Source organism: Gekko japonicus, unplaced genomic scaffold, assembly GCF_001447785.1.
Source record: "Gekko japonicus isolate JY-2015 unplaced genomic scaffold, Gekko_japonicus_V1.1 scaffold67, whole genome shotgun sequence".
NCBI classification, from domain to species: domain Eukaryota; kingdom Metazoa; phylum Chordata; class Lepidosauria; order Squamata; family Gekkonidae; genus Gekko; species Gekko japonicus.
This window is the reverse complement of record NW_015161948.1, coordinates 1662899-1675392: the sequence shown is the minus strand read 5'-3', so window position 1 is coordinate 1675392 and position 12494 is coordinate 1662899. Positions and strand designations below refer to the sequence as shown.

At 46.7% G+C, this 12494-nt stretch overlaps 1 protein-coding gene across 4 annotated transcripts in view; it reads right to left on the bottom strand.

Annotated features, from left to right (window-relative positions):
• The window catches only part of ROBO3 (roundabout guidance receptor 3), a 96423-nt gene that overhangs the window by 65636 nt on the left and 18293 nt on the right, over nucleotides 1-12494 (bottom strand). For all 4 annotated transcript variants that reach the window (XM_015429393.1, XM_015429394.1, XM_015429396.1 and 1 more), the window contains exons 5-6: nucleotides 6726-6850; nucleotides 4614-4785 (exon numbers count right to left, since the gene is read on the bottom strand). In XM_015429393.1, coding sequence (XP_015284879.1) covers nucleotides 4614-4785; nucleotides 6726-6850 — 297 coding nt within the window. The remainder of the gene's footprint in view (nucleotides 1-4613; nucleotides 4786-6725; nucleotides 6851-12494) is intronic.

Here is a 12494-nt window from a genome sequence, read left to right as displayed (position 1 = left end):
CTTTCTCAATGCATGAACCGATGTAGTTGATCACATGTAGGTTAGACCCCCAGAAACCTCTCCTTGGGCCCTGCCTGTGGCCACTTCTACAAAATTCCTTTGCTGTTTGTTTTGGTGAGGTTTTTTATCTGGTATTTTCTTCTATCCAAGGCAACTTAATCTCCACTCATGCACAGCTTAGACAGCTGCGCTTCGTTGTATCTGTTCCCCGATCCACGTTTGTCTAGATAGAAAGCAGGGGTCGTTTCGTAGAAAAAGAGCTAGGGGAAATCATTAGCATAACTCATTAGCATATGCCACACCCCCTGACATCAGGGGCCTGGCAGTGGACCTGCAAGGCCGGCGGGAGTGCGAGGAAGCCCCGCGAAGGCCCTCCCTGGACCCAGGCAGGCAGGGGTGGGGAGAGGCGGGGAGGAAGCAACTTACCCTCCCTCTTCTCCTGCTTCCTCCTGGCTGAATGAGGGCTGGAAGCGGGGCGGCCGGAAGCAGGGGGCGGGGCTTCGTCATGTGCCCCGCCCCCCGTACCTCACCCGGGGGAACTGCGATCCACTGCGATCCCCCCTGAATCGACCTCTGATAGAAAGACATTTATGTCGCCAGTGTAGCAACCGAGGTCTCCTGGGACTTCCCAAGCCTGATGCGGGAGACAAGTCTTTGGGGTCTGTAGGGAGTGGGAGTTAAAGATGTTTCCCTTTCCCCCTTCCTCTTCTTCTCCGTTATTCGTTTCCCAGATAGCAACTCAAAACAAGAGAGAAACAACTCTATTTTAGAAGACCGTTTTGGAGTTCTGCCAAGTTATTTCTTTCATATTTTTTTTTAAATGTGTTTTGGAGTTTGAGGTTGTAGGTCCTGTAAGCTGTGACTTTTTAAAAACATTTGGTTAGTTATGAATGCCAGATGTTTGTCTGAATAAAGTATTCACAACTATAACAACTGTGCAGTAATTGAGAGCCAGCATAGAGTAGCGGTTAGAGTGCCGGATGCACTCTAGCCCAGGTTCGAATCCCCGTTTCTGTCAGAGAAGCTTGCTGGGTGACCATGGGCCAGTCACACACCTTCAACCTGGCCTACCTTATGAGGTTATTGTGAGAATAAAATGAACAAAGGGAGAATACGGTAAGCCACTTTGGATCCCCTTTGGGAAGAAAAGTGTAGTACAAATCAAGCAAGTAAATAAGCAAATAATGATTTGCAAAGACAGGTGAGGAGGAGAACCTAAATATTTAAATGCTTTGTAAAAGGTGCTCACGTACTACTTAGGTTTCCCTTGCTTGAAAGCCAGTTGAATCCGACTCTCCAAGCCGCTTCTCTTCATCTCCGCTTCCAAGCCAAAGAGCCACCGCTGTCCAAAGACATCTCCGTGGTCATGTGGCCAGCATGACTAGACGTCAAGGCGCATGGAATGCTGTTACCTTCCCATTGAAGTGGTCCCTATTTATCTACTTGCAATTTGTTGCTTTCAAACTGCTAGGTTGGCAGGAGCTGTGACCAGAGACGGGACCTCACTCCGTCATACGGCACTTGGGTCTCGAACTGCTGAACTACCGACCTTCCAGTCTGCAGTTCAGCGCCTTAACCACTTGAGCCACCGCAGCCCCTCAGGTACTACTTAGATTTAATGAAATCATTACAAGTGTGCTCAGTTCCAACAACTCTCTAAGGCACAGTCAGCCACAGATTCATGCCCTTCCCGTATTCCTCTTACCCTCTTTGTGTGCAGCCCGCTTGCATCTTGATTCGCTGTTTACCGGAAATCACAGCATATTTCAACAAACTGGGGTTACTGCTTGCCCTCCAAACCAGAACAAGAAAACTCACCATGGTTTCCGATTCTGGTTTGGAGGGTGAGGGCAAACTGTGGTTTGCAGAGGGAGACATTATGGTACAGAAGAACCTAAGAGTAGTCATGCTGGATCAAACCAGCGGTCCATACAATCTCAACAGCAACCGGTCCAATGTCACAGGGAAGCCTGCAAGCAGGGCCCATAGATGACAGCCCTTACCTGCTGATGGCTCCTCAGCATCTGAGAATCAGAGGCCCTTTGTCTCTGTGATAGCCCTATCACAGCTAATAGCCAGCACAAATCTATCCTCCATAAAGCTTTGTGTGGGTATGTAAAGTACCGTCATGTTGCAGCTGACTTATGGTGACCCCAGCAAGTGCTTTCAAGGCAAGTGAAAAGCAGAGGGTGGTTGGCCATTCCCTTCCTCTGCACAGTTCTCCTTTGTGGTCTCCCTTTCAAGTACCGACCTTGCTTAGCTTCCGAGTTCTGATGAGTTTGGGCTATACCACGCCACCTACAACTGCCCAACTTCCTTTTAAATGCAAGCTAATAGCTGTCACCACATCTTCTGGCAGTGAGTTCCACAATTCCACTACCTAGGGTTTTAAGGAACGTTTTCTTTTGTCTGTCTTGAATATACTCCTCATCAGTGTCACAGAGTGACCCCGAGTTCTACTATCATGGGACAGGAAGAAAGATTCTCCCTGATCCCTGCATAACTTTGTAGATCTCCTGTCATCCTTCTGTCACATTTTTCTAAACTACAAAAATCCCAGATGATTTAGCCTTGCCTCTTCGGTAGAGTCGCCAACCTCCAGGTGGGCCCCGGAGATCTCCCTCTATTACAACTGATCTCCAGATAACAGAGATCAGTTCACTGCTTTGGAGGGTGGACTCTATGGCATCGTACCCTGCTGAGGTCCCTCCCCTCCCCAAGCCCCGCCCTCCTCAGGCTCCACCCTCCAAACCTCCAGATATTTCCCAACCCAGAGCTGGCAATGCTACACCAACTGCATGATAATTTTCTGTATTTATTTATTACGGCATCGAGCCAACATAACCATAACACGTTAGGATACAGAGTTTTAAAAAGCAACGGATTTTATCTGCACGATCACACAGTCAACATCTGCCTCCCGTTCCCAGCCGTTGGTTTCCGGCTCAAAACCGCTTTAACCCGGAGTATTTTGTCACCAGGTCCCAAAGTGGTGTTTTCTCAGCTCTCCCATTTAAAGACGCATTTCCCCCCTGTGTGATTGCTCCTCCAGTGTCAAGCCACTTCCAGTTTAAACCCCCTCCCCACTCGAAAGTTGCCCGAGGCTTCCGCTTTTCGCCTGCTGTTTTTTTAATGCATTGGCAGTGTGCGCATAGGTCACTTGTTTTAGCGTTTAGATGAGTTTGGGATCTCACGGAAGCCATTTTCGGGTCAAACATTTAAAGGGAAGTCTTTTGTTGGAGGTGTTGGTTTGATTCGCCCTGGTGGTTCTGCACATGCACCATGATAGTTCCCCCCCATTCTACGGATAAGCGCCTATGCGCATGCGCAAACTGAGAAAAAAAATGTAAAAACACCCACCGACACACATTCCCGTGTGTCGGTAGTGTAGACGCCAGGGACCGACGTGACTGCGTGGTGATATGTTTGTCGCGGATCTTATTGTACCAGTTCCATCTAAACATCATATGTTCAATGGTTTCCGCTTCCCCAGACATCACACTGGCAGAGCCTCTGGTCAAACGGGACCCTTCTATATCTACCCACAAGCACTGCGGAAGTGAGAGGCTCACATCTAGCTAACGTAAAGGCTCTCCTAAATTTATAGGTGTCGAAATGCGATAAGTAGTCCATAGGGACCGGGCGATATCTCATTTGCTCAGGCACTCTAAAGTTGGGATATTTACCAAGATCTGCCTGCCTCTTCACATCCATTATTCTCTGTTTAAGAGCTAACTTTGCCTGATCCCAGCGCATGGCCAGAATCTCTTGGAGAGAGAAACCAAGAAGACGTAGTTTGTTATGAACTGCGTTTAACCATTTTGATTGAAAATTGTCCAACAACAGCAAATGAGTTCCCTTTTCTATACTTTCCCCCAGGTCTTCAGCTACAGTAAACTGTGACTACTGGTAAACAGGAGACAGAGAGCAAAGCCACACACATGAGGGGAGAGAGAAGGGAAAGTACAGTTGTGAACCTAAGGCTTATTTCTAATCCCCCAGACAATGGCCTGCAAGATCCTCTGGACTGCGCCTGTACGGTGATCGACTGGCAGCGGTCATTTGTGCCTCACTAGGGTTGCCAACCTCCAGGTGGGGCCTGGAGACCTCCCGCTATTACAACTGGTCTCCAGGCAATAGAGATCAGTTCCTCTGGAGAAAATGGCTGCTTTGGAGGGTGGACTCTATGGCATGGTACCCGGCTGAAGTCCCTCCCCGCCCCAGGCTCCAGATCTCCAGGTATTTCTTCACCCACAGCTGGCAACCCCGTGTCTCACCCAACACAAACTAATAACAAAACACACCCTTCTCGTTTAGGGTAGAAATCACTCCCGTCACCCCAAAATGAACCGGGATCTTGGGACTGCAGTATTGCAGAATCACAAGGAGAGAGACGGCACAGTTCTAAGCAGAGCTCCACCCTTCTAAGTCCACCCAACTGCCCTGTGAGAAACTTTGGGATTCTGTATTTTAATTTTTGAAATATGGATATAAATTCCCAAGAGGAGCTTTTCTGGACCTTTCCTCAACACGACGGGGCTACTGTGTCCACCAGCCCTTGCTCCAATCTGCTCTTGGTGTGACCGTGGAAAATCACTCAGCTGGGAACTTACCATCTTCCACCTCCAGGAGAGCTTTGGCCAGGATGCTTCCTGCCACACTAATGGCCTGGCACATGTAGTAGCCTGAGTCAGAGGTCTGCACATCCGCGATGGTCATCTCGCCGCTTGGAGATACAGAAAAACGTCCCATGGCCTGAGGGGGCTGGCTGGGGAAAAGCAGGATCTGACCAAAAGGAAAGAGAAACGGGATTCCTGAATTCCTGTCCATTGCACGCTCAGAGGAGGATTGGCTGGGCATGGATATTTACTTGTTATTTATCTGCAATACCTTTTTATATACCCTACCGTAACTTCAAAAAGCTTTCAAAGCAATTGACGGTAAGGGATTAAAAGCAGTAAAATAGATTAAAACAACATCTCAACCTATAAAACAGCAACAAACAAGCAATCAATACTGCATTTACAATATGGCCTGCAGTGCCATCCAAGTTCCCACTCCTAGAACAGCTGTTTCCTGGAATGCCTCCCACCTGAGCAACACTGCAGCCGTTATTTTATTGGGAAGGGCCATGTCTCGGCAAGGGAACATCTGCTTCTCAGGCAGAAGGTCCCAGGTTCACACCCCTGCATCTCCAGCCGAAAGGATCAATAGGTGATGTGAAACACCCTGTCCTGAGACCCTGGACAACCACTGCCTGCCACAGTAGATAATACTGACATGGTCAGACCAATTGTCTGACTCAGCCTAAGGCAGCTTCATGTATTCTCCATACTTCTATGGTTTCCATGTGTGGACACTGTCAGGAAGCCATTTTCAAACCTCTGTCTTTTCATTGTGGCAGAAGAGGAGGAGGAAGAGGATGACGACATTGGATTTATACCCCGCCCTTCACTTGGAGTCTCAGGGTGGCTTACAATCTCCTTTCCCCTCCTCTCCCCACAACAGACCTGTGAGGTAGTAGGTGGGGCTGAAAGAGTTCTGAGGGAACAGCTCTGACTGACCCAAGGTCACCCAGCTGGCTGCATGTGGAGGAGTGGGGAATCAAACCCGGTTCTCCCAGATGAAGAGTCCACACACTTAGCCATTACACCAAATTGGCTCTCTGACCTGACACTCGTCCTTCTGTGGGAGTTTCAGACATGGTGCTACACATTTTCCAAGCAGATGTTAAGAAGAAGCATCCTGCAATTATTTGGTTGTGAATTTCCAGATTCTGTGGAATTGGCTGTCACTGCAGAGGGTGGCAGAACTCCCAGTGGGATGTCACATGTTCAGCATAACTAAATATCACTGAAGCTGGGATGGGGAGAGGGGAGAGGGAGAGAATGTGATGTTGAAATGCTGGTTTTAGTGGCATCTCCATCGCGCATAATATCTCGGCCTGCCTTTGTTAGAGCTCCATGCTGTGAGAGCCAATGTGGTACAGTGATTAATACCGCTGGGGTCCAGTCTGGAGGACCGGGTTTAATTCCCCACTCCTCCTCCACATGAAGCCTGCTGGGTGACCTTTGGTCAGTCACAGCTCTCTCAGAACTCTCTCAGCCCCACCTACCTCACAAGGTGCCTGCTATGGGGAGGGGAAGGGAAGGCGATTGTAAGCTGCTTTGTGACTCCTTAAGGTAGAGAAAAACAGGGTACAAAACCCTTCTTTTTTTCTTCTGTGACATATGCCATTACAGCAAGCCTGGCCCTGTATCTTTACTCCCCCCGCCCCACTATGTAGATTCTATCCAATAAGCTCAAGATGGTATACAACACTTCATGTCTTTGGTTCGTTACTCATACCTTCTAAAGCCAAAGCAAATGGAGGCAGACCCATGAAAAGCTAGGAGGATGTTCCTCTCCTCCACCACACCAAACACTGCTCTGATCCACAGCTCACACCGGAACAAAGTCCTCCGTCCTCCTAAAGTGGCAACCAAAGGCCAAAATCGTTTTGCTGGCACCTTCCACAGGTTTTTCACTGCTGAAGGAGTCCCAGCAGAGAATCACATCAAGGCCAGCCTAAGGGACTATGTCAGCCAGGGACTCTGTCATCCAGTGCTGTGACCGCACCCTTCCTGCATTACACAGCGTTTACCTCAAGAGCTGATTATTATCTGGCTCAGCGTACACAAACACACACACAAGACAGGAGGCAGAAGGGTACCTGGCAAACCTACCTGGCTGCCTTCCTTTTGCCAGAAGACGGCTGGAGGTGGGTTTCCTTTGGTCTCACATTGAAAGGTCACAGTGCGGCCTTGTGCTACAATCTGGTCCCGAGGCCGGGTCACTAACTGAGGAGGAACTGAGAGGAGAGAAGAGAGGCAGAAGAAAAACAAAAGGAGGACAGGTTTCACCCTCTGAAGAAAGTATCTTTTGTGGCATATCTGAAGCTCATGGGGTGGGGTGGGGGAGGAAACAATGGTGTGAGGGAAAAGGGAATGTGGGGGGGGGGAACATGCCTTCCAAAAGGTTTCCATGGAAACCCAGATCTGGAATGCATAAACTGCCTTTCCACAATTACTTTTTCCCCCCCCATGCAGTGAGCAAAGTGCAGTTGAGGTGTGTGTGGAGACACTGGTCCCACCCTGCTTGCAGCTATGGCAGGGGCACATTTAGGGGCCCCGTGTGGAAACCACTCTCGAGTACAGAAGAACATTGGACATCCCATATACAAGTGCATAAGTGCAGGCTTTCTATGCAGACTGAGATTCTGTCTTCCACAGTGTTCCCATTGGGTGCATGTTCGTATATTCACAGGGCTTCTAACGGACATGTGTATGGGTGAGTGTCCACTCTGAATCCCAAGAATGTGGCTCCTGTGCAACATGAAAGCTTGCTTGCTCCTCCACCAAGAACAGTTAAAGGATAACAACTTCCTCTAAGACAATCGGATAAGAAGACAGCGAACTGTGAGTTGAAAGCACTGAATAGTGGCCGCCACCAAATTAACAACGATTACTAGCACTTTATTATGTTTAGATGGCTTTAGAATTGTTTTAATTGTAATTTATATTTTAATGTAACTTATCTGTTTTATGTAAGCCGCCCTGCGTCGGCTTTGGCAGGAAATCTGACTAATAAATAACACAAATAAATAAATAAATAATAAAGAGAAGATAATACTGGTCTTACTTCTCAATATCTCAGTCACTCTGCCCTAACGATCGTGCAGTGGAGGCAAAGAAACATTCCCATGAGATTCACCATCTTTTAATCCAAACTGATTAAAAGACCCACTGGGCCTCTTGAACTGGACCTGGGGAAGGGCTTTGCTCCCAGGGACCAGGGCACACCAGTTCTGACCTCCTCCTATCCAGCTCTGCCCCATTTACAGCTGAAACACCTGCTTTCACACCACGGGCTCCCAAGGGTGCAATCTAGAAGATTTTAAACAATAACAGCTAGAGGCATTTACAAGGGAAGAGATAAAAGACGGGAACAGTTCAGAGCGTTGGGTATGCGTGAGCCATAACGTCAGGGTAGAAATCAAACATATTAACATGCTTCCAGACAGCTCCAGGTTTAAAATAATAATAATAATAAAAAGCCAGCCTATAAAATACATGCAAAAGAGATCATCTCGCAATGGAAGAAGGCACAGAGTGAGACAGAGGAAGACAAGGGAAGGAACAAGTCCTTTAAATCAGCCACCCGGCCATAAATTACTCTGCAAATTTAAATTCCTCCCCAAACACCTCTGGCTGGCTTTCGAACCTTTTCTCTGCTCTCAATGCAAGACAAATGACATTGGGTTTTACAAATGCAAATCGCCCGCCTTATCTCCTCTCGGCCCTCCCCTTCTCGCCACCTAAAGGAGGAGGGAGAGACAATGCACATCTTTCTTGCAGCGCAGTAAAGTATTTATGGGCCACCAGGCGCTATAAAAAAAGATCTTCAGGTGTGCCATTGTGATGCTGATCACTCCGAGCCTGACTTTAATGAAGTTATGGATTGCCAGGTTGCCCGCATGCTAATGGTGAGGGGTGCTGCCTGCACACAGGGAGCTTGTTAACCAGCTCTTTCCCCAGAAACCAAATCTCCTCCAGTAGAATTTCCGTGCATGAAAAGCAAAGCCTGCTTATCTTTAATTGTTATTGATCGGCACAAGAAATTGGGGTTGAGAAATCTGCACAGACAGGATTTGGAATCACAGCTGAGTCCCACTGCTGGAGGTTGTTTCCTATTTCAGCTTCTGGGCTGGCTTAGTTAGGAAACTCTTCCACTGTTCTTGGAGCTAGCATGCTCAGAGGTTCCAGCAACAGGTATTCAAGTTGTAGCTGTGCCAAACATATTTATGAATATGAATTTTATGATACCCAGAAAAACCCTCATCTTTTCAGCACAGCCAAGGTGGTTGCCACAAAATATTTCGCAGGAGTAGATCTGGTCCTGCCAATGGTCCATCCATGAGCGTCATACTCCATGCATCCACACTTGTCTAGCCTGCTTAAAAAACAACAGTTCTACTCCTGATCACTCTAAAGTGGCACAGAGTTCCACAGGGCAGCTGCGCACTATACCATAGTGATGTTCTACCCATTTTAGCTCAGTTCTACACTACTCTCATTAGGACACATCTGTCAAAGAGAGATGGCCTTCTCAACTTGGCACACCAGAAAAACCATGCCCCTCTTCCCAATAGGCACAGAACCATCACTTCATCAAAGCCAGTCCTTGGAACAACCCGGATGGATGTCATCTCCACACCCTTCCAAGAAGTAGACAAAACTCACTGCATCCACAGGCTGCACACCCCACCAAACGGTAAAAAAAAGACAGGAATGTGAAGCCGTTTATTATTTCATTCAGCTGATTCCCTACAGGGAACCCTTCCCACTTTCTTTCATCCTCTAGAAGGTGCAAAGGTGAAGAGAAGGGAAGCTGCCCAAGTGTATGTGAGAGAGGCATATCTGAGCATCTGAACAGTCTGAAGAAGCATGGACTACTTGTTGTTCTGCTACCTGCTCCCCCTTCCCTTCTGGAAGCAGGAAGGGAGAGGAAGAGAGGGAGCCACTCAGTGGGCCTTGCAGCTGTCTTTCCGTGTCCTTTTGCACACTACATGGTGCAGCAGCAAACCCAGGTTTGCCACCAAGTGAACCCTCCTCAAGGAGCTGCAGATAAACACATCTTCATGTTAAGTACGGCCCATATGTTTCCAGATATGTATTTGGCACAGCCACACTTAAAGATTCATCCTAAGTGGGACTTCCAGTTGAAGGCGGCGCGCTAGGAGACTAACCTCCCGGACCTCCTGAGGGTGAAGCTGCGCTCCAGCAGAAGGAGGGGGTGTGCAGGATCGTCACCCCCCCAGGGACCCGGTTGAAGGGGCTCTGGCCATGGGACTCTCGAGAGGTTGCCTCTTCGCCGGTGCGATGCCGGGGAATTGAGGCGCTTCTCTGTCCCGATGGTTCTTCATGCTGTGAGACCGAATGGAACTAAGTGACGCCGACCGGGGCAAGCGCAGGAAGTCGAGCGTAAGAAACAGAGCTAAAACGAGGTCTATGGGCCAATTATGAACGTTAGTTCAACTAAAGCGAATGGTTAAAGTGAAAAAGAAAGCTCCCCACCCACGCGGAACAGACAGTGAGGCGAGCGACGGAGGGACGCCTCCCATGCGCATAAACTTTTAAGTGAATCGGTGGGGGGGAGCAGAAGAGAAAGTGGTTATAACTGTAGAGAGAGACTTACCAAGGCGAGTTTGAGCGTTTAAGCGCATATTCAGAGACTTTCAAAACTTTTGCAAAAGTAAACAATCCAAAAAGATGGCGGGGAAGAGGACGGAGAAAGAGAAACTGTTAAAAGTGAAAGGAACTGAGAGTCCAAGGCTGGAAGCAACCAACGAGCTGGCAAAGACATTGGCGGAATCCATGCGCCCCCTGCTGGATCAGATGAATAATCTCAGGGAGCAGCTGTGAACAATGAATCAATGTATCACCACTCAGCAAACACAGTTGAATGATACTCTTAAAATGATGAATCAAACAGCTGAGAAGGTGAAAGAAGTGGACGCCACTGCCCAAAGGGTGAAGAAGAAAGTACAAAAACTGGAAAAGAAGCAAATCTCCACAGAAGATCAGCTGTTACAGCTACAAATGGAAAAAGCCAATTTGATTCTTCGCTTCCAGGGAATTCCAGAGACTAAGGAAGAGAATCTGAAGGAAATTATGTGAATTACTGGCCCCAGTGACAGATATGAAGGCGGAATCCTTGCTGAGTGATATGGATGTGGCCTATAGGTCATATTCTGGATATATAAAGAAAAATAATCTGCCTGGGGAAATAGTGATAAGATTCTCAAAGAGGCATGTGAGGGATGCAATCCTGAAAGCTCGTGAAAGTTGGAGAAAACACTATCAGAATTTTAAAAGACATTCCATTTGAAATAAGGCAAAGAAGAAAGAAGTACAAAGATTTAATTCTTTTTCTCCAGACAAATACAATCGGATACAGATGGTTAACTCCAGACGGCGTAACCTTCAAAATTAAGGACAAAAGGGAAAAGATTGACTCTGTTCAGAAAACATGGGAATTTTTAAGAGTCCAGCTGGGAGAGCCAGAGGAGGAAGGGAAAAAAAGGGATGGACAGTAGGGTATTCTGGAGAAGATTCTCTATCAGAGAAAGGGGCAGCACCCCCCAAAAGTCCTTACAAATTGCGAAAGAGACTGGGCAAGGGAAAATGAAGACTGAAGGACTCTGAACTGTGCTTTTGGAATTTTTAAAAACTAGATGCTTGGGGATCTCTCTTGTAACAGTTAAAATTAAGAATTGAAAAAGATAATACTATACTTGACTTAGTTCATAATGGGATTAGCGTGATTAAGTGATAACGTATGTTTAAACTGATTTGATTCCCTCCTCTCTTGGGTTTTTAGTCAGTAGTGGGTACCTTTTCTTTATCCTTATATGTAGTCACCTTCCATATTTTCTGTTATAGTTTGTAGTGTTAATAAAAATGCAATAAAAAATCCCCTCCGGGGGGCATAAAAAAAAAAGATTCATCCTAAGTGAACATCCTAAGTGAACATCCTAAGTGAACGCTGCACGTATTATATATTTATTTACTTACTTCATTTACCCCTCGCCTTTCTCCCCAATGTGGACCCAAGACAACTCACATCATGCTCCTCTCCTCCATTTTACCCTCACAACAACCCTGTAATGCAGGCTAGGCCAAGAATGTGTGACTGGCCCAAGCTTACCCAGCTAGGTTTCATGGCAAGAGTAGATGATTTGAACCTGGGTCTCCCAGATCCAAGTCCAACAGCCTAACCACTACACTGTGCGAGATCTCAACTCCACTCAATCTCTGTGCTGAGGCCCTAATTCTCAGGATCACAGACAAAAGCTTTTAAAAAAAACAAACACGTCTTTTGTTATTAGATTTTTATTTCATTCTTCCTTCCAAGAAGCTCAGTGTAGCATATGCTGCTCCTTCCCTGGCATTTTAGCCTCACTCTGTTTAAGTATAAGTATGGGAACGGAACTAAAAAGAACGTGAAAGGTTAATATAATTCTTTAATGCCTATTTAACAAACAATTTAAATGGAGATTCCTTCGTAATTATGTAATATGTAGTATATAATGCTGGTTCAGTAGTCTAAACATTAAGAACTGATTATAACTTGTACTCTGTACATGCTCTGTGAAATTGTTCTGTATTTTATTACTTTTTTGAAATGATCTATTAAATATATTCTTATATTTTATACTATTTTAGTAGATTCTCCCTGACGAAGCTGCATGCGAAACGCGAAGGGGTTGTACAATTATTAAAGATACATTTCCTTCTGCACCATTTTGTTTCTTCATTTTCATTTTAACCTCACAACAACAACGCTGTGGGGAAGTAGTGACTGGTGCCAGATTGGCCAGTAAACGTCACGGATGAGAGGAGACCAGAATCTGAGGCATCCCATTCTAACCACTACAGCATGTCAGCTGTTTT